The sequence below is a fragment of the Papilio xuthus genome, unplaced genomic scaffold (genome assembly GCF_000836235.2).
Source record: "Papilio xuthus unplaced genomic scaffold, Pxut_1.1 DF826949.1, whole genome shotgun sequence".
Lineage (NCBI taxonomy): Eukaryota > Metazoa > Arthropoda > Insecta > Lepidoptera > Papilionidae > Papilio > Papilio xuthus.
Genome location: NW_013531700.1, coordinates 4237738 through 4261363, shown reverse-complemented (window position 1 = coordinate 4261363; position 23626 = coordinate 4237738). Strand labels below are relative to the sequence as shown.

The 23626-nt window shown below is 32.6% G+C and overlaps 3 protein-coding genes across 3 annotated transcripts in view; 2 read left to right on the top strand and 1 right to left on the bottom strand.

Moving 5' to 3' along the window:
• LOC106120759 (myosin light chain kinase, smooth muscle) overlaps positions 1–14987 on the top strand; it is a 32635-nt gene extending 17648 nt beyond the window's left edge. Inside the window, exons 4-8 of the mRNA XM_013316184.1 lie at positions 322–525; positions 10835–10976; positions 11558–11757; positions 12097–12249; positions 12879–14987. Of these exons, the coding sequence (XP_013171638.1) occupies positions 322–525; positions 10835–10976; positions 11558–11757; positions 12097–12249; positions 12879–14022 (1843 nt within the window). The 3' untranslated portion in view covers positions 14023–14987. The remainder of the gene's footprint in view (positions 1–321; positions 526–10834; positions 10977–11557; positions 11758–12096; positions 12250–12878) is intronic.
• Positions 14988–17002: 2015 nt separating this feature from the next.
• On the bottom strand, positions 17003–19567 carry RpS16 (ribosomal protein S16). Its single transcript, NM_001312328.1, is given in 5 exon segments — positions 17003–17235; positions 18097–18211; positions 18904–19035; positions 19402–19446; positions 19540–19567. Coding segments are annotated over 5 exon segments (456 nt in total). The 5' UTR covers positions 19558–19567; the 3' UTR covers positions 17003–17089.
• A 410-nt stretch (positions 19568–19977) lies between these two features.
• The window catches only part of insc (spindle orientation adaptor protein inscuteable), a 32409-nt gene continuing 28760 nt past the window's right edge, over positions 19978–23626 (top strand). Inside the window, exon 1 of the mRNA XM_013316207.1 lies at positions 19978–20239. The gene's annotated coding sequence lies outside the window, so the exon portion shown is untranslated. The remainder of the gene's footprint in view (positions 20240–23626) is intronic.

The window sequence follows — 23626 nt, the reverse complement described above, 5'->3', positions numbered from 1 at the left end:
AATTAATTAATTATTGTGACCTGTATATTAACGGAGAATTCTAAACAAAACTTTTACTATAACCCGCAACTTGAGACCTGCAGCGCCCACAAGGGGGCGTTATCGCCCACTTTGGAAAAGACTGAGTTAGACAAATGTGTTAAAAAATTAAAAGGTTCACTCGTCCTTAACCTTTTGCGGCATTCAGAAATCTTCTGGTGCTTGTATATAACTGTCCCATAACTGTCGAACCTCGAGCCGTTGTAAATTTATTATAATGAATGTACACTTTTAGTATTCAAACAAATCTGAGTTCAGAAGTAAGTCTATGTTCTTTTGCAGCGGCAAATTCGGCACAGTATACTTATGCCGTGAGAAGAGCACCGGTCTGGAGTTAGCTGCCAAACTGGTGTCTGTCAGTAGAAGAGACGAACGGCGGAATGTTGAGCGCGAGGTGGACGTGATGCGTCGGCTGCGTCACCCGCGCCTCATACAACTTTACGACGCCTACGACTGGGGCAAATATATGTGCGTCGTACTTGAACTGTAAGTATTGCATTGTCATTTATTTTATTGATAAAACCAACGTTTGGCCAACATGTTTGTAATGAAAAGGACGCAATAGGATTGGCATATTCGCCAACTACTTAAAGACAACGTTATAATATCACGGAAACACTGATGCGATTGATGGTATTTGCCAGATATTATCAAATGAGGAAAATCAAAAGGAATCTGTGGATCACGTCTTATTAATACATATAAAAAAATTTATATTCATCACCTCATAATGCGACAAATTGAAATAAATACTAAAGTCTCGATGTTATAAAAAGAATTTGGCATCATTTGTAACAGATCTGAAATAATATTGTCAGGATAAAAAATCTAACGTCCGGCACATGGCGTGAGTGACAAAGTTTCTTTTAAACATCATACGATTCTCTTTTATTTCAAAGCGTAATGTAATTTTAGATTAAAACTTCACCGATGTGTTCTAATATTATTTTCAAAAAAAAAATATTACTCATATCTTTGCTAATATTCTCAAGAGTAATTTTCTTTTCTTACATCGCATTCTTATTCGAATAAAAGAAGGCGAGAATATGAAAATACTGTCACTTACGATATTACGGTCATTTTAATTGTATGTCCTACTTACATAATACTGCATATGTAAATCATTTCATTACTACATTTTAATGTAGATATTTCCAACACAACAATAAAAACAGTTGTCGATAACTTACTATGAGTATGTTGTGCATTCCTTAGGAAACTTCATCAGTATATCTACCTTGTATGACAACTTGAGATCGTATCTAAAGTATGCAATGATACCTACATAGTAATAAAACACAATAGCAATGTATTCAAAGCTATAGCAAATTAATTAACTATTTTATCATACTAAATGCATTGTTAAGTGTGCGGTTTGTTAACAAGATTTATTTACATTTAAAATATTAAATTTAATTGCTTTTTAAATTTAAAGTAATGGCTATAAATTGAATGTAATTATTGCATTTAACAAACAAAGGTTCGTCAGTCTTCACTGAAAATTTATATAGACTACTAGCCTAAGTGTAAATAACTAGAGCAAGATATGTTAAACTGAAGAGTACACTGCCAAAAACAACTGTATATTATTTCTATAAAACTGTCTTTGTACAGTCACGACCAATTCATAACAATAAGTACGATTATAATCAAAATCATTTAGATTATCGTTTATTAAACATGTTGACAAATGTTAGGGCTGCTAGCCAGTATTTATTTTAGTAGTAATATTTCTGGAACAATAGCGTGGGATATATTTCCTGATTCACCTGCCCTACGCGTACTTGTAGCTCGAATGCATTCTATATTCGTCTTCATTCAAACGGTCCATCATGACTCATAGGTCAGTCTCGCGAAATGCTTGAGGCTTTAGTTTGAGGTTTTGTTTTTAATATCAGGAATTTTGTGATTAATTCTTTGCTTATGGTTACGGAATTCGTTGGTTCTTTTTTAATTTTTTTTTGTGGTTAGCATTGGAATTTATGTTTAGGATGTGTAATTTCCAATATAACTTTTTTTATTTATATTTCCACAATGGTTTATTAGACAAGATGTTTAAATGTGTTATTTGATTGATAAATATTTTTTTAACATCTAATCAGATTATAAAATGTTATGAATCGAATTGTTATAGTATTTGTTTTAACTTGATGTAGGTTAAGGTTGGAAATACGATTCACAGACCATAAAACTTTCAGTATCCGCTGCAAGTTGTAAACACGTATCCAAATGTTTGTGTTTGTGACGTAATCGACGTAAAATCTTCGCAAATATTCAATCCGGTGAAATAAATTTCAAAGTGAATCGCGACTAGATTGATTCGGCCAGTTACCAACACTCTTTAAGCTATCCTAAAGAATAAGAACTTTAAAGAAAAACCAATTGAATAGAAAAAACAAAATGAATGTAGAAAGATATATCGATAGGCAGGCCTACAAAGAGATGAAAAGGTTTTGTAAAAAGTGACAAGATTAAGAAGTGACGATTAAAATGACGAATGATTGATTTGGAGTACCAAAACTAGAGCGCCAACCCCACCTAGGTATAAGGTTAAGACAATGATCGTTGTGGAATTGTGTAGGATTTATTTTAAGTGAATTTCTTTAGTAGATTTTAATAAACTTAAGACATGACTCTCAGAAATTAATTATAAAAGTCGACTTCTAATATTATTAATAAATAGTTCTTAGAACCGTAAGATGCGTTGGACAATGTACATACTTCGGTATGCCGTAAGTTATTTGCGGTTAAGGAATGAGTTGCATTGTAATTACGTTTATAAAAATGTAGTCTTCTGGATTATCTTTACGATATGTTGTTACTCCCAAGAATTTTTATATGCAAGAGTTAAAATAAATATTTATAAATCTGTACCAGCCCTATTACACTTGGATAATTACGATATTCATAACGATTAAATTTTACTAGCTGATCGAAGAAACTAAGAAATAATGAAATTACTTCGTTTTTCGACATCATCATCATCAGGTCACTGTACTTCCCCACCGAGGAGCTCGGAGCCTACCCTAAATTAAAGGTGATTAGGCCATAGTCAACCACGCTGGCCAAGTGCGTGTTGGTTGATTTCACACATATCTTTGAATTTCTTCTCAGATATGTGCAGGTTGCATCACGATGATTTCCTTCACCGTTAGAACGTCGGATAAATGTACATATGTAAATCGGAAATCGAAAAACACATTGGTACATGGCGGGGTTCGAACCCAGGACCTGCAGATTGCAAGTCAAGTGCTTGACCACTGAGCCACCGACGCTCCGTTTTTCGACATAAGATATATTTATGATTAATTTTAAAGCAAATGAGGTTGTTAAGTCCATTACGACTTAGTGTTATAATATGGGTAACACAAGAAAATCTAGAATGTGTTATGTAAAAATCAGCACTTTCAGCCACTGGGGCACACGGTTTCAATACATAACAGTAAATAAGAGACAATAAAAGAATGCAGTTATTGTCTAAAATGTGAAAGTTTAAAATGAGTCAGACGCACGGGAGGTTGTAAAAAATCGCGAATCACCGTAAATTCGCATCGACCAGTACTGTTATGCACACGTGAAATTATTTCTTCATCGGTTTTCGGTTAGCGGTAAACTAAATAACTGTTATTAACCACGTTAGTTATTCCATTATTTATATTTATCTGATAAAATTTAACTGCGAGATAAATGCTTTTGAAAAGAATAACAATGGAAATGCAACGAGAAAGTGAGATGAGGAGTTTGAGTAAATTTTAAAAATTCCGATCTGGATGGAAGATCTATTAATTAGCATACTACAAGCTTTTGCTCTTTCCAAAACCGTTTTTAAGTAACTTTAAATGTCTGGCAGGTTGACTTTTTAGCTTTATAAGGTTTCTTGCACTGAACACTATAAATGGACAGGCTATAAACCTTGGTATTTTGTGCCTTTTTGATTTTCGTCCATTTTGGAGACACCTTTGACGGTTGCAGTTAGTAGCGGTGGTGAGGATTCGAACTAATAATATGGGAAGAAACTTTCAGTAAGTTCAACAGACGGAACGAAACAAAATTAGTAATTTCCAAACGATTGCCTATCAACTTATAGAGATCAGAGGTTACTTGTCTTCTTAATAAAATCGTTGACAAAATTTTGATGAAAACTGGACATTGGATTCACATTTTTTTTTACTTTTAAAAACTCCATTATCTCCTTATTTTCTTTGTAGACATGGCAGTGGACAGTATGTTATATGTACAATAGAAGTTTCTCAAAACAAAAAATAACCGTTATGGACACGGAACATTTGTATGGGATGCATTTGCACCTCCTACACGTCAATAATATTTATTTCCTTGTGTTACGGTACACGAATATCCTATATTCTTATTTTATCTTGGTACTACTACACTTATATTTGGTAGGTAAAAAGTTTCATAGGAATTCTTCTACACATTTCGTTCAAATAGAAAATACAATAAAATATTGTAAACAGGACTTTCACTAATGTTTTAAATTTAAGTCAGTTTGTTATTTCAAAGCGTGAAATTTTTTAACACTTTCATTGCATTTAGCGTGTATAATTTTAAAAGTGAAGTATTAAAAACAAAAGAGGAAAACAGCTCAAGTAATGTTCACAGAATCAAAGCTCTGAATCATTTGGCGATGATTTCTGCGAATGTTCTGAATTCATTTTAGATTCGCGTGATAATTGATTCGATATGATAATAACGTGCTTACTCGAATTATAAGCAATGTAATTACTTTTCCCTCCCTCTACATACAATAAGTAAAGCAAAAAATCTTGAAAATAGTCTAAGAAGAAAAGCAAATAAAAGTTAAATATTAACAGCCTAAAAAATAAGTTTCAATCAGTAAAAATGACGATACTTCATACAAATTTCCAAACCCCACTTTCAACCCCTTACAACCGCTTTTTAGCACTAAAAAGTAGCCTATATCCTTTTCCAGGCTCTAGACTGTCCGTGTAGCAAATTTCATTGAAGTCGGTTAAGTAATTTTTGCGTGAAAGAAGGACAGACAGAGTTATTTTCGCATTTATAATATTAGTAAGGATTGTCTTTAACTAGTTTCAAAATTAGTACCACAGAAGCCATGTCAATTGATAGTATTAATGAATTCACTTGCGAGCAAGTTTTAACAGTCGTTTTCATAACGATAAAATTGCAATATGCACATTGAATGTTTACCAATTCGTTTACAAGGAGTGCTTTCATTAACCAATGGATCTTACTAATCCAATATTAAACTCGAAAGTCAAGTGGCTCCTTAAATGGCGACAGACGTTCTTATAGTCGCATTAAGAGTGTTTTATAAAGCAGTGGCGTCAGGAGCGTCAGATATTACGGCGCGGGCGCATAGTTGGCGCGTCGCCATCTTGCACGCCATCTTTTATGTCCGCTAGTGTTGCCAGATTATTTAATTACAAAGGACACGTTTAGCAAATCAATTTTATGATTGACTAGTTGTCGCCCGCGACTCCGTCCACGCGGAATAAAAAAAATCTTAATTAGAAGCTTATCTGTTCTTCCAGACTATGTTCTACATCTGTGCTAAATTTCATCAATTCCTGAGATACCTTGTAAGGAACATCCATCCATCCATCCATCCATCTAAACGAATGCATTTATAACATTAGTATGATGTAATATATATTTTACTTCACTTATAATACAAGTGGCCATAATTTTTTTAATAGCCAAAATATTTAAGATTGCCTTTAAAATTCGCTGCTGGCTGTACGGTCGACAGCTAAAAGCAGATCGTGTATGACCGGCCTTATATGTCGGGACATTTTGAAGATAAGAAAAGTACTCGAAAAGCCATATTCCACAATAATTTACAGATTTAAAGATAACACAACTAAAGGACAGAAAACGTCTTGTCCTGCCTTTTGAAAATGTTATTGTCACTCTATCCTTTATAAAATTAATTTCAGTTAATTACTTTTATTAAAGCAATAATATAGGTATGCAACAATCAGCCATTCTTTTGTTTAATTAATAATTACTGCACTCATAATGTATTCATTAAGTAAACGATATAAAAATTATTATAAGAACCCTAAAGTCGTATAATAAATTTGAAAGTTACCTTTCCCCGATAGATTTACTGAGATTTTAAATTAGAAGCTTCTTCTCTCACTCTCTCCTTCTTTCTTTCTCTCTCTCTCTCTCTTTCTTTATCTCTCTCTCTCTCTCTCATTCTCTCCCTCATTTTTTGTACAAATGTGTATTATAGTTTACATATGAAATTATCGTAATTTCAAATTAATACAACCACTGTAATTCAGAGTAAATCGCTTGAATGTACCAACACAATAAAATTGATCGATTGAACCTTTGTTACTGTTGTCTGTACAACTTAATGGCTTCTAAATCTATAATCGTCTACATACATACATACAATGAACGTGTTACTCTTGTATAAACATCGGTGATTTGGCAGCGGATAATTGAACATCGTCTCTATTTTTGTTTCTACAATACAGAGATGTTAAAGAATTTAATCGTCAACATTATTAGTATGAGTTTTCACTGTTGAAATACCGTATTTTAAACATAATGGGAATATGAATTCAATTTAATTATTAGCAAGGGGCAAGCGTGTAAGCGTAGATGTATGAATGTAGAAGAATCGAGAGAGATGTGAGGACCGCGACAAATGGAGGTCTGTGGTCTCTGCCTACCCCTCTGGGTTATGAGCGTGCAGGGGTTAATTGTACGACGTATTTATGATGTTGCCTATAGCAAATTATTCGGTACCTACTAAGTTTCGTAAAATCGTTTAAAATACATATATAAATTAATCTTTTTTCCGTGTTTTTAAGGTTTATATCTGGGAACTAACGTTCGTAAACACGTAACTCACGTGCCAATTTTTTTTACAACACGCTACAAATCTGCTCCTTCTATTTACAAACAGTTTTTAACGTCTACACACAGACAAAGATTGTAAAAAGATTTAAAACTATCGATCATCATTTTTAATTAAAAAAATTACAGCAAATCTCATGATAAATTACTTAATAATTGGACTAAGAGTAAACAGAATACTATAATACTGTAACACATGTCAGCCATTAAGTTTTTTCACTTACGGTGGGTTTTTGAGACTTAAATCCCCGTTTAAACATATTTTTCAAAATTTTAGTCTTAGAAACCAACGGTTATTCAGTTATATTAAGAAAAATCTTATATTAAAAATGTGATATCACAATAAAAGGTTACACAATATTACAGTTATAATAGTTTTTATACAAAAAAATGTACTATTTGTCTATGGCAAGAATAATTCGGATTTGGATTGGAACGCGAAATACAATTATCTATCATACGGCTAAACGTTGCGTGATATGTCTGACGTAAGTTAAACTAATTCTGTATACTTCTAAACGTATCACAATCAAAGAAACAAATAGAACCCACAATTTTCTTTATAACCTAATGCGTGACGTCACCAAACAAAAATAACGTCCGTTGATGACGCGCAAAAGATCCATTCATTCCTACTGAAACTATATTTAGAAAACATGACGCTTACAGACTTTAAAAAAAAATAAACAAGTACAAAGAGAAGAGTTGTTTTGGTTGTCTTATGAAAACTTTAATATTACGTAGTTTTTTTATGATTCCATGCTACAATAACGTTTCAGTTGTTTTTAAAAAACCTTATTTCCATTGTTGTTTCATGAAAGATTCCAACCACGCGAAATAAAAAAAACATAATTAATTAGTCTATGTGTTCTTCCAGAGTATGTTGTACATGTGTGCCAAATTTCATCAAAATCCGTTGAGCCGTCCCGGAGATACATTCAAACAAATATCCATTCATCCATCTAAACATACTACATACATCCAAGAAACAACAATGTGATTAAGAAATTAGTTAATTAAAGTTCAAACAAGTTATTAAATACTTTTAATTAACGAATATGTCTGGATGCGAAATAAACGAATAAAACAGTATTCAAACATTTACTTAACACGTTTAATTCCCTTACGATTTAAATGTATTTTAAGTGAACTCGTAGTGGGTTTCTGAAATTAAAATCTCAGTATAAAACATATTGTTATCTCTGTTTTGTCAAAGATAATGACAAGGATGACGAAAAGTTTTATACAAGATTTTGGTCTCAGAAACCAATGGTTGGAAGGCAATTCGGTGACACTTAACGTGTTAATTCATTTTCGCATAATTGCTTTGTCTTCAATTTTATTATTGAGTTTTTTATAACACAGAATAAATGCTTAATTACTACGTGCCATTTTTTTCTTGTGAATTTTGTGCGAAATATCGGCCAAGGTCGTATAGTCACCGGACATGTCGATTTATTTTAACGATTCATGAATGAAAATAACCAAACGTGTGCTGGAAAGACACAAACAGAGAATTCCGAGAAAATCAATCTTGTGACTACATGCCGCATTCCAATTCTTGCGTCTAATGCCAATAGTAATTTGACTTGTCATATTTAAAACAATTAGGAAAGACATAGTCAACCACGCTGGCCAAGTGCGGGTTGGTAGACTTCACACATATCTTTGAATTTCTTCTCAGATATGTGCAGGTTGCATCACGATGTTTTCCTTCACCGTAAGAACGTCGGATAAATGTACATATGTATCGGAAAAAGAAAAACACATTGGTACAAGGCGGGTTAAAACCCAGGATCTGCATATTGCAAGTCAAGTGCTTGACACCTGAGCCACCGACGCTCTAAGTTGGGACTATAAGTTTGCAGAATTACTCTTTACAGTCAGAGGCCATTACCGAAAAACTTGAACACAAAAACATATGGCTATATCTCTCTCACATTCAAAACTCAATTGTTAGACGAAGTAAAGAGTTTTTCCTGTACAATATTTCTCAGATTCGTGTAACGTTTGTGGTTGATTACATTTACTTTATACATAACATCATACGTATTATAATTAAAATAATATAAACAATATAAGAATTCACAACAACATTTCTGTTACGGCAATAAAATGTAGAATAATTAACAAAGGAAACAACAAATTATATTACAATTAGCTGGCGCTCGCGCGGCTTTTAATTCCTTTATTTAAACACTTATTTTGTAGTCTATGTGTTCTTCTAGACTATGTTCTACATCTATGCCAAAGTTCAGCAGGATCCGTTCAGTCGTTCTGGAGATACCGTCAAACAAACAAACATCCATCCATCTATCTAAACATTCGCATTTATAACATTAATAAGATAGTAAGATTGTTGCAGAACTACCAAAGTGTCCAACAATTATTCTTTAATAAGATTCAAATAATTCTTACAGGTTATAACCTTATTGCTATAGCATAGTATAGCTTCTTAATTATTTGTACGTTTTTAACATTAGGTGCGATAAAAAACAAGAAGGATAAGCGCAAATTACAGATGTTAAAATTCTATTTCGGATTCATATCCCATTTTTTATGTTATCGTAAACAGTTACAATAATACGTAAAAGTTGAATATTCGCGTTTAACTTTACTCATATTCCAATATGAAACATGATCATTGGAAATAGCTACGTAGCTACGAGTACGAACTCTCCGTACTATAAATCTCTAAACATTTCTTTCGCGAAAGCGAGATAGCAATATAAAGGAAGTATGACATCGACCTTGTACATAACCTCGCTAATATTTATCCGTCTATTTTGGCGCCAACTCTCCTACGCCTGACAGGGATACCAACACGTCAGGATTACGTTTGGCATTTGTTTTTGTTATGAGATTTAGGCAAAAGCTTCTCCCACATTATGCCAAATATTTTAATTTAAATGACGCACTCTGAATTGTTAATTAAGGGCTAAGAGAGACATGAGAGTGTCTGAATTAAATCATTACTAAGTGTATATCAATAATTAATTCTAAAATATTATTATTGTATATAGAAAGGATTACATTTTTTGAGAAAAAAATCTACGGATTTCTGTCAACAATTTTGATAACCCTACATTACATAATCATGGAGATTGATTATTCCTAACGACTTTGCTATTTTGGCAACATAATGAAGTGTTCGTGGTATACGATCGTCTTTTCTGGAAACACCTCTACGCCTAATTGACAGCTTTCATTGGGTATAATTAGTGTGTTAATGAAATTTTACACGCCACCACATGTACCACGTGAAATGCTTTTGAAACACGTGCATTATACGACGTAGACACGCCAATGTTTTGACTGGAAATTCGCATTGTACCGTATTCATTTCTAAAGTTAAACTCTTAATATTTTAATGAAAAGTATTTACAAAAGAGGTGATTTCCAGTAATGAAAAATAATAGAAATTTGCACAAATTTGAATTCAGAATACATTAGACCGTTAGAGACACAGATTTATATAAATAAATAGGCCATTGTTTGGAATTGACAAGTTTGCGTCGTACCGATTTAAATGCGCCTGTCGAAGTTCCTGACAGTGTATTCTATCTCAATTATTAGTCCGAATCAGTCAGCGTCAGAATGCTAAAGATCAAATAAGCACAAAATACCAAGGTTTATAGCCCGTCCTATTATACTTCGATATGCTGTCTACAACAAGTCTTCGACAAGGTTATCTCAACAAGTGGGTATTATTCAAACTAAATTATGACACACTAGCGCCCCTCTGTATACGTCAAAAAATGGCACAAGATCCTCATTGTACCGTAGCTGCCAGAGCAGCGCTTCTCTCACTGGTTCAGACATATTTGTTTGACTATATTCTCTACCGAAGTGTCTTTTAAACTGTGTAATTTAATAATTGTTTCATAGAGAGCTTATGTTACATTTACCTTGGTTCCAGGATAACCGGCGGTGAGCTGTTCGAACGTGTGATCGATGAGGATTTTGTGCTGACGGAGCGTGCCTGTACCGTGTTCATGCGGCAGATCTGCGAAGGCATTGAATTTGTACACAGACAGAATATATTGCATCTTGATATGAAGGTAAACCAAAGAGTTTCGTAAACTTTTTTAAGTAAGGTAGCTCGTGGTTCACCTGTTTTACATGAATAAAACCATATGATTAACTTGTGGTTACGTGTAACGCTAAGATCTGTGACTCGAAATCTATAAAATGCTTTAGTTTTAAAAGATATATGTAAAGTTGCACCCCCTGTCGATAGCGTTACCCTCCTGTTACTAGTCAACGTATAATTAACACCTAATAATCAATTTCATCGCCAACAATTTATAGAGAACTGTAAATTTATCAACAACGAACACGCTTCAATTACACAAACACGCTATAAATTTCTCCTAATCAAAATTACAATGTCGTTTCAATCTCCCACGTCCACATCTTGGTAACACTCCAAACCGTAAATCAATATGGCGGAAAAACGCGCGGGAGTTTTATGATTTGTCCGCCATGATAGTTCTTTTATTGCGCGCTTTTATTTCTGTCAACCGACATTTAAAAAATTCCACAATTTTTTTTGTTAAATTCTATTACGGGCCAGTACAAATTACATGTCATCTTTGCCTTGCCTTTTTTAATCTCATTCATAATTTATTTTTAATTACAGCCAGAAAACATTTTATGTCTGACAAAGTCTGGGAACAGAATAAAGATCATCGACTTCGGATTAGCGAGGTTCTACGACCCTGAGAAGAAACTGCAAGTATTGTTCGGTACTCCGGAGTTTGTGGCACCAGAAGTGGTGAACTTCGATCAAATCGGTTACGGCACTGATATGTGGTCGATTGGCGTTATTTGTTACGTGCTGTAAGTTGCTTTTGATATCAATTATTTTTAAACTTTTAAAATCATACGTGTATTATAATGTACTCGAATACGCGAGAAAACTATATGAGCGAGAGTCATTGTACGGTTCCGATGGACGACCTTCATAAGCGAGAAACTTGGTTTAGAGAGAAACCTCTATAAGCCAGAACAATATCGTGGACCCTTGAATAACATTTAGCCAGCTTCAAGTGTATATCAAGAGATCGAATAAGAATTCAAAAGGTTAAAAGATTGCAGATGATGAACAGAAAAATTATATTCCCCTCAAATTTTATCATCAATTAGTTTTGTTTTAACATGGCTCTTTTATTATTACAGATTATCGGGCTTGTCACCATTTATGGGCGAGACGGATATTGAAACAATGGCGAATGTTACCGTTGCAAAGTACGATTTCGACGACGAAGCGTTCAACGAAATATCTGAGGATGCAAAGGATTTCATACAGAAACTGCTCGTCAAGGACAAAGAGTAAGTATACTACGAGTATATGTGTAGACGCCATTTTGTAAAAAGCCATCATAATTTTATCTTAGTTAAGTGTCAAACAAAATGGCGGCTACATATGTACTGAACGTAGATTTTACTAGTGTGATTTTTTGTGTGAATAAATCCCTTTTATTTAGATATGTTTTAGTGCTTGAGTGTCACATTTTTTTTTATTTCGAAATCATCGTAAACTATTTACGGATTGAAATTTTTGAATAGAATATAAAAAGTATATTCTTAAAGATAAGTTTTCTTAGTTTTTTTTATAAAAAGCTGCCTTATAAGTCAGCCTGGATAAAGACCCTTTGTTACTGGTGTTTAATTTGTTCTTCATCCAACACAAGTCCTATCACTAACAGAATATCGTAATCATTGTATTTATTCGCCTCATAACATAAGTAGATTGTAGAGCCCTTAGGTGAATGATCTAACAATTACTTTATAGATTTAGTTTAGAAATTTAGAACTAAATATTTTTAGAATTAAAATTAAACGATCCATTTCCCTCACATCCATATCGATCCATAAATGTGCACTCACTATATCCTCAAACATAATTCCTGCTGCACTCATAAGGTGTTGGGTCATAGTAACAAGGGTCTTTGTCGCAGGTCGCGGCCGAGTGCCACCGAATGCTTGCGTCACCGTTGGCTCCTCAAACGCTCGCAAGTGAAGAAAGACAAACCCAGACCGCAAACATCGCCAAAACACGAACTAGACGTCGCTAAAGACAACCTACGTCTCTTCGTGGAAAGATGGAGCGAACATCCGAACTCACCCTACGTCTTCGATAACCAGGCGCATGAAATCATCTGCCTCGTCAATGGAAATTGCGAGAGATCATCCATCGGAGGCTGCTCACCATCCCCTAGGAGTTCCCTCAGCAGTTCCCCAGATATAATCTTCGATGAAGACGATCTTGAACCCCCTCCTTTAAGAGATCCAACGCCTCTTGCACAAAGATATAACCCAGTGGAAAGACGAGCATCGGACAGCAGTTGTTTCTTGCACAAAAAACATGACGTCTTAGTCAGAAAGAATTTAGCCGAGGAAATAAAGAAATTATCTGATCATTTGTTCATGTTGTCAACTATGAGCACGGACCTCGTCAATAATAATAGCTTTAAGGAATTTGATAAAAATGCAACGGAAATAAAGACAGCAACCAAGGAAGAAAAGAAATTGACGAACGGCTTTAAGACAGAATCAAAACCGTTGATAAAAACTATAACAAATGGAGATGCCAATAAAACAGAAAGGAAAGTATTCACATCAAAATCCAGTAATAAGATAAATTCCACTTTCTTGACGGAGAGGGAACAAGAAAAACCGATGACGAGCAAAATGCCATGGGCGAAATCAACTAGATCGAAAAGATTGACGAATTTGAGTCGAGATGTTCCTGACCAGCCTATAGACCGCCGGAGCACATTCTTCGAGGAATTCGACAAAAGGCGAGAGATAATTGGTAAGTTAGTAAATAGCTCCAGCAATGGAAGACAGTTACCATATAGACGAGGAGATGAGAATAATGCTCATAGGACAAAAGACCGTCTATTGCATCTCCTAGAAAAATGGGCGGACACAGAAGTCGAAGGAGAGAGAACAGCGGGAGGTACATCTAATTGTGGAAGACATCAGTCGATATCTCTCGAGTGGTCGCCCTCGAATCAACTAGCCCAGAACTCTATGTCCAGTCTTCACGCTTTTTTTCAAAGACAAACATCAGACGAAAAGAAGCAAAGGAAGAAATGACTAGTGAAATAGTATATGTGTAAGAAATTGTATGTATGTATTGAAAACAGGGACTTCAGTGCCATGACATTGTGTTGTTCAGAAAGGTCGACTTTGAAACGGTTGAACCAGTTTGAGTTTTAAAAAGATAAATAAATTTTTCGATCAAAAAAGGTTTTACTCGTAATAGTAAAAGATCTCAATTTGTGAATAATATTTATTTTATTCTTAACCAACAGGCGCTTTATTCAAATTTATTATAATTATTAAGATAATATTTGAAGACAGTGAAAAAACCCAGTTACTTTACAAGTCTATGATTTATTTCAATCTAAACCTATCTCGTACCTGGCAGCCATTACGTTTTTTTCGTTTACGTTTTAAATTTCTTGTTATAGTATATAATTCAAGAGTTTTTGCGAAAATTTTATATTACGATGAAAAAATTTTCTTTTGATTGGAACGAATCATACTGTTAACCCGTGTTAGGAGGGAGGGAGATGAGATTTAGAAGAAAAATCTGCTTAACGAGCCATCTAAAGAGCCAAGTGACAGTAACAACTGCAATAAAAGCGCTAAATGCTTACGCCTACATTGAAGGAGAATAAATTACGTACTCAAAACATTACAAAGTTTATCTTTCTGAATAAATGGTATGCGTGTTACCAAAGCGAGGTTATGAGATTGTATTGATAATAAGTTTTTCTTTTTTCATAAAAATGACAATGAAATGACAAAACTGTACGAATCTAGTCTCCGAACACAATTCTCTGTGTGACATACGATCGGAAATCAATACAAGACTGAGATGCAATTTCGAAATTGTTTCAACAACATTGACAATAGCTTAATTTTTGTACTTCTTGTAAATATTTTATAAATCATGTAAAAAGTCGGAACCTCTACTGATACTGTCCCGAATTTATTTAATTTTTTGTTCCTTTTTCCGTACTTAAGCGTAATGTACTAAATATATTGTTTTACAATACTTATGTTGTTAAAAATATAAGGCTTTATAAAAGATTTTGTTTCATTTTTAGAATTGCTTAATTCATTTTGTTAAATTAATTAGATAATGTTAATTACTCACTGTGTTCTAATCTAACTGGTTCGTTGCACTTTACCATAGTTTCACATTTGCACAACACAACTATTCTTTACATTTTTCAAAATTACCCGACCATTTTGACATTTACATTAACTTTAAATCTTTGACAGTTACTTTTTAAAATGAAAACAGCCCAAAGCACCCTATTTTTCTGACACCATTTTAACTTTTAATAGGATTTAATTAAAATTATTTTCTCATAGCGAGCGTCTCTCCGCTTCAGCCACATTGAGGCACCCGTGGTTGATCCAGTCGGCTCTTTGCACAGAACTACACGTCACTAAGACGAAACTGAAAAGATACGTCATCAAGAAACGATGGGCAAAAGCCGTGGCAGCTGTCATCGCTTTGAAGAGAATGGGCGCGAAGTTCGAAGATATCCATGAAAAACCGGATGCATCATCTGCTTAATCTATTGATTGGAATTAGTTAAGTTTGTTTTGAATTTATAATTATTTAAATTGATTGCATAAGAAGCTAGACAAGCCTTACTAATGATTAAAATTAACGTGTCTATAGTATAATAAAAAATAACAATACTGGTACTGTATAATGAAAATATTTGAGTAAAATCACGCTGTAGATTTTAAAGTTGTCTATTTCATTGACATGAAATCTGTTTACCATATAGTCAAGTAATAAAAGATCTGTTATAATAATGACCAAGCTTAGATTTTTATAATGGCAGCTATTTTTAATGTTTTCAATTTAAATTGACTGAATTTTTTTAAATTGAATATATCAACATTGAGACATATTTTATTAAGATTATTTTTTGTTATTTGGCTATGGCTATTTTATTCTAAGCCAATTTTTTTCTAATACTTTATCTTGTATTTTCTGTATACGATTTTTTTTAAACTTAGTTACTAATGTTGTTCATCGATAGCTAGGTATTTAGAGGCTATAAATCTGTAAGTTTTAATACCTGAAAATGTGATTATAAATTCACACACAATTTATTAAATCAAAATTATAACAAATCAATACTATGCTTCTCCTAAAAAGAAACCTTATTTATTTTTGTCTGATTTAAAAAATGAAGTGCCAAACTTGCAATTATCTACCTATATTTTTAATACTTCTTTTTAATCTCAAGAAGATCTGTTTTTTATTGCTAGTTATTTATAATTTAACATTTTAAATAACATTATTTTAATGAATTAAAAGACATTAACTGCTAATAATATATTTGTTGTGTTTTAATCATAGATAGAAAAATTTTCGACATTGTAAAATAATAACGGTGTCTAATTTTTTTTTTTTGCATTTTCTAATTATCTGCATGTTATATAAAATGTTTGTTTTTAGATAAATTATTTTTGAGTGTTAAAATATTATTAAGTTAATGATGCAACAACTATAATCTATTTTGTTGTTTACAAGAGGCTAAAAATATTTTAATCACACACCAATATTGGTAATGTTTCATTCCGCCCATTAGATGTTATAGAAAAATAATCATTTATAAAAATAAGTAAATTTTAACTGCATTTATATCCTGTAGAAATTTACTTTATTTGAGGTTATTAAAAAGTTTATTATTTTCTTTAGAGTTTTTATTTATTGCCAACCTTCAAATATATCCAAAGTAGACGTAGGTTGAGAGCAAAGGACACCGTGTTTGTCCCAAAAAAGGAACCATTTTGCCACAGCATTTGACTATTATCAATGTCAAAACCAGTCCTCTATTTTTAATTGGAATGTTAGCTCAACTTAAAGCCACTGCTTGGAAAATGAATAAATTTATTGGAATCAACACCCAAAGATTGCAACACTATGAAACGTCACCAATGCACGGCAACATTTACATCACAATTAAATCTTCAATTCATCAAAATTACTACTTGCTATGGCTAAGGGTTTTTTTGGAATATAAGTAAAAAACAATACTAGTTTTTAAATTTTAATAAAAACACCAAATGCTATCACACTGATGGCAACACCAGTGTAATAGCAGCTGACGTAAACTTGTAGATATTAACGGTAAGACTTCTGGTATCTGGCACGGGCACCCGGACCACCAAACTTCTTGGGCTCGCAACGACGAGGGTCGGCGACCAGCAAACTCCTGTCGTATTGTACCAGGATGTCTTTGATTTCCTTCTTGGATGCTTCATCTACATCTGTAATTTAATGAATTTTAAAAGGCATTATTTCTAAAATAATTTTAGAAGTAAAATAATCTTCAGAAAAATAAGTAAAACAATCTGAATTTGCACCATAGGTCAAATTAGTTATAACCTTTTTTAACTTAATAAAGTTCATTTCCTGACCCACTCTGTTTTAATACTTAGTTCATCTCAGAACTTATAAAGCGATCAACCTAGTTATCCATGCATCAAAATTTTCTGAATATAAATAATATTAACTATATCTCAAACAAACATTATGTTTGAATATAAATGTTGTGTACACTTCAAACAAGCAAGACATTGAAGGTACTTGCCGTTTGGTAAATGTCACAGTTTTTCTCCTTTCTCTGAAATGACTGACTCGTATGAGAACAAGACAGCTTTGGAAAGAAAGGGTTATGTATAAGTCATACAACACAATGCCACTATTATTTTAACTTATTGATGGGAACTTGCAGAGACTCTGTCCGCCCGGAATTAAACTAAATTAGTAACCTGTGTTCTTTCAGACTACAATCTACATCTATGCAAAATTTCAGCAACATTCGTGGACCCATTCTGGAGATATCTTAAACATCCATCCACCTAAACATTCGCATTTATATTAGTAAGACTAGCTGTCTCCTGTTACATTAGCCTGGGCGGGATTAAAATAAACTTAATCAGTAGTATATGTTCTCTTCCATTTTATAATCTACATTTAAGCCAAATTTCTGCAATTCCGTGCCATTCTGGAGATACCTTAAACATCCATCCAAATATTTGTATTCATAATATTATAAGATGAATACCCAACTTCTCTAACCATAGTTAAGTCTCAAATAAATTAAGTTAAAGTGAACAAATTCTTACATTTCTGGAAAAAGGCAATGAGTGCCTTTGAGATGGCCTGTCTGATAGCGTAGACTTGTGCAACATGACCACCACCCTTCACTGTGACCCTGATGTCAACACCAGCGAACCTTTCCTGAAATATTTACCAAAATAATGTTTGTAAAGATGTATAATTTTGTTCTCATTAAAAATATTTATATTATAATCATGTTTTATTCAGGTTTTATGTTTACTTCACATCCAAAGATGCTCAGTTTCGGAATAAGTATCATTCATCATGATAAATTACAATAAAACAACAAGCTATAACTAAATGTTAGTTATATTAGTAAGAACATAACAAAACAAACTACAAGCTAAATGAAAAAAAAACTGAGCAAATTAAAATGTGAAACAAAACATGCAATAAAATATGGTAAACATAAAAAATTGGTAAATATAAACATAAAATAAAGTGAAAATAACTTGAAGAAAATATAAAGTCATGACAAAAAATGGTACCCATACTGGTAACACAACTCTTACAAACTTACATTATTTTTGTCCCCATTTATGCAATAATATGAGTTTAACTCTTACGTGTTCTTAAGAGATGTGTCTTTGTTGTGCAAATGATTAGTCTTTTACATTCAATATGAATACTACATTGTTAATTTTTTTTCTTAAGACACATAGATTACCAACATAAGATGGATGTTGTTTATGATAAAAAAATATATAAAAACACAAGCAAATACTAAATACGTGCTTAGGCATACTTTTAGTGTCTGCAATATACTTTAATTATACCAACAAATTACAAATAATTTAAGAATATCCCCATACCTTGCCGAGCAATAGAATTGGTTCTTGCAATTTGTACTGTAGCAATCTTGGTTCCACCAGGTCTAAGGGGCGGCCATTCACACGCAGAACTCCATGGCCACGCTTGCAGTATGCCACTGCAGTTGCGGTTTTCTGTCGGATTACAGAAACAATGAAAGTAATTAAAATTTTTAGGTTATTTGTTTACTGCAAAATGGTACATTTGTAAATATTTATATATTAAATTGATGTAATACACAGATGTGAAGTTTTGTATTACAAAACAATAAATTATCTAATAAAAAACCAGTAATGAATAAAAAAAAATTTATGTTAAGAATTCATTTTCTCACAATTTACTAAAACATGAATACAAGAAAAGATATAAGGATGTTATTAGATATAGTTTGTGCCAAAATAAGATATTGATCGTGATTCTCCACGAATTATAACTATAATTTTTCTAGATACAACTAACCGAAATGCTACAAACACGTGGAAGCCACAGCAAACACTTACCTTGCGGCCGAAAACTTGAACCGCCTGAATAGGTTCACGTCTTGCCTGCAAATATGAAAAAACCGTAAGTTTAAAAACATATTTATGAAATTTTATTGCAAATCACAAAGATTTAATGAAAGAATTATTTTCGCGCACCTCCTGCACTGCAGCCATTTTGACAGAGAAAGAATGAAATCGACCATAAACAAAATCAATATGGCTGGGTGGGCCGGGTAAAATTTTTAATTGGCAACTCCGTGTCGAATCGAATACTTATTGGCGAAGTCTATGGTTGAACGACTCGAGAGCGAATATTTTCTGTACTCGATTTATAAACCAAATTAGAAAATAGTCTTCTGTTCTACTCTACAGGTATTTGAAAATATTATTTAGATTATAAGAAAACATTTTTCGAAACGTCAAAAAGAAAAGAATTTTAAGAAAACTTAACAGATGGAGTGGTCCAAAATTTATTGTTAATAAAAACACCACGAGATGGCAGTAGTAGGAACTAATCCATAAAGTGCACATTCCTATCGATGACTCAGTTGTATCGTCATGGATAATGGGTTATGGGTCTACGATATCGTGTCGTATCGCCGCAGTGTTTTGCTGTTTTGTATTCGTCTGACGTAGTAGCAGTGAAGTCGTGCGGTGGAATGCGCGGTAATAGAGCTTGCGTCTACAATGTACCGCGAAAAAGTTAACATTCTCGCGCGAGAGTTTTTTGTACTTTAAAAACTGTGTGAATTTATGTGACAAGAAACTTGTGTGTTTAATATTTACGCAATAGACTTTTATTGTGTGTGGTATTTATTTGGCAACTGGATATTAAAAATTGACGGCTCGTTTGAAGGTAAGTTGAATAAATCTCAAACTTTTTTAATTTAATTACCATGTGACGTTTTAGTTATGTATTTGTTAAGGGTGTGGTATTTATAGTTTGACTTTATAATATATATATTTTGTAGATTAATTTAATAAAATGCCTTTACCTAATATGATATATATTTATATATTCTCTCGTTACATCCTTTATGTTTTTGTTAAGCGCTGCCGCGTCAAAAGAATGAATCACGTACGAATATGACGGACCAAGCAATTAAAATATTTGATTTTACAAAATCCTTAAAATAAAACCTTAATTAATAAATTGAAAATCATTAATGTAAATTAAAACTATATTTGTGTTTAACTTCTTTGAAAATTAGGTAATATAAGTTACGTTAAAAACTTAGCTTTTTTACAGCCCTCGTATGCGTAGAGTTTAATAGAAATTTACCGTTGTCATAAGAAATCATTCTCAGTAGACATGACTAATAGAGTGGAACCCGGTTACTTTGCCACAGATAACATACTCTATAAGATACGGCACCTATTTCAACTTGAAGTGGAATGAAACGATAAAAAAAATGGTAGAAAAAAAATTGTCCTAGTTTTTATTTTATGCATGCAAGAGTGACAGTTTCGTAAGCAAGCAGTCCTTTAGTATAGAAAATATTATGAATGAATCAAATATATAGGTCGCGATTTATCAAAAAGATCAATTGCCTTTTTATTAATTAAGTAATCAACATAGATAACAATTTTACTTAATTAAATGTGTGCTTTTCATGTGTTATGTTTATTGTGGTTAGTTAGAATGGAGTCATGACCTGATTATTTACATTATAGTGACGTAGGTTTAAAGTGCAATTTATATTTTTTATTCATTTGAGCAACAACAAAATAATTATTATTCAAACCAAATACATTATAAAATATACAAGAAAAGTCAAAGAACATTGGTTAACTTGTTTTTTGTATGTTGTATAAATTAACCATGAATTATTCACCTGAGATTTGAACCTCTGTTATATCGTAAATCTGACAAATTAATATCTCAAAGATCAGTGTTACTTGCAAAATATCTCGCCTTTTATTACATAATATTCAGACATAGTTGATTGTGTCCAGTAAATTACTATCAATTTGTAAGATTTCACATTATTAATAGAGAAAGTATATTACGAATAAAAATTTACGAGCAATATTTAATAGTAGTGTTCGACCACGGCTTCGTCAGCGCAGAATTAAAAAAAGTAACCTATAGGGCCAAACTTAAAATCGGTTTAGACGTTCCGGTGATTACCCGGAACAAACGAGGCCTTGTAGACAGACAGTCGAGAATATATCACGTGAACGAAATATTTTTTTTTCGTTATTACATAAAGACATTCCATTTTTATTAATATGTATAGATAAGTACTGCATAATCTATTACATAAAAACATATTAATCTAGTAATAGAAAGTTTATGTTGTTACTTATATTGCCAAGAGAGTACAAGTTGTAAAATTTATAAAAAAATATTTTCCTATCATACTTCATTAACTTAATTAAGTTCAATAGGTACTGTAAAGTTAATACAATAAGGAAACTTATTACGAATAATAAACGCTATGTATAGATCTAGGATATTGTAAAAGGATTAAACACGACCCCATTAGAACGTAGCACAGGAAGCCATACTTGTCGGCCAATGAACGGTGTGGCCGATTAACCATTGCCTTTGCCTCGACTTGCAATTAAAAAATATAAACGTAAAAGATGGCGCGCAATAATTGAATAGTGTCATTTAATATGTAGGTTATATTTGTATTAAAAATGTACTAAATGATTTACAACAAACAAAATTAAATTTATTCCTTGCGTAATTAAATAATAGTACGCGAGTACAATGGATATGCTTGGATCGTGATACATATGTCGGAAAGTATAAAAATTAAATTAATCTTAAGATTAGTACTTTTTATCACATCTATATCTACACTTTATCTACATCTTTGTATGCTTTAAACTTGATTAAAACTAGTTTTTAATGTAATGAACCAGAATATGTCGACGTCCTAAGTCCTAAGGGATAATCTGATTAGTTTATACGTATGATTAATCTACGTGGGAGGCCTGAATACATTTAATACTAAACGGGACAAGCCAACATATAAACCAGTCTCTTCCACATACTTTAGTATTTTTAATGCAATTAATTGAGTTCATTGACATAACTATAATAATCTCTTCTCTTTTATAAGCTTTTATTTAGCTTTCCTGATGTTAACCGTAAAATCTTTAAAATTTGAGCCACTTCCCGATTATTGATATGGCTGAAATTTGACATACGTGCGTAAATATTGTCACAATGTATTATATGACACAGTTCTGATCTGATGGGGGTGGTAGGTGGTCATAGGAACTTCGCAATGAAAACATAACATCATCAAGTTTGGGCGCGTTTGAATCGTCTTGATGGTCTTTCAATGTTAACAAAGGTCTAATGATGGAGCTAGAGGGTGGTAGATCTCTATAGAGATTAATTTTCTTCTTAGCGCTAGTTTTTTTATTATTATTTTTAAATGAACTTGAAGTGTTGATTTAAATCACGAAGTGTTTTGCCATGAACTGTTGTACCTATATTTTTTCGTTCATCATTCGAAGTACGACTTTTTACTTCTAGGAGTATTACTTAACAACAAAAGAGTACTTATTGTACATTACTTAACATCACCTAGTTAAGTAATATATAGGAACTTAGTCAAGTGTGGTAACCGAGGAACTATCCGATGTACGTTTTCCTAAGGCTTCGTTAATAGTATTAGTTTCATTCTGTATTAAACGTAACGCCTACAACTCAGAGAGGTAACCAAAGATAACTATTTGGCTTGACAACTGTTAAAACTCGTACAGCAGCGTTTTTTAATGTTTTCCAAATCGCTACGACTTTAAGTCCTTCAAGAAAACATACCTCTTCCTCAAAGGCTGATGCAGTTGCTCTGTTATGGCATCTATCCACTGAACGTTTGCCCCCTAGTCTTATTAAAAAAAACTAAGTTTATTTTTTTTCTGTGTATTCAAACATTATGCCAGACGTTAATGTAATCCAGACCACAAAAAAGGTGCACTTACATTGTCATTTTTAAATATCTTCCCGTATCGTACGTGAGTCATTTTAAATCTTGATGGAATGCGCTTATCTTAATTATATTATCTCTGTTACGTGCTTGCAAATGTGCTTACCAAAGCTTCGTAATTTGTATATTCGATTCCAATGTACATGGGACATTATAACAACAAGAAACCTTTCTAAACAATAATACCTTTATACGGATTTAATAACAGATGATTAAAAAGCAGACATTTCAAACGCTCTCCAAAATAAATTAAAAAATGTACAATTTTACTATTGTTATAATGCGAATATTAA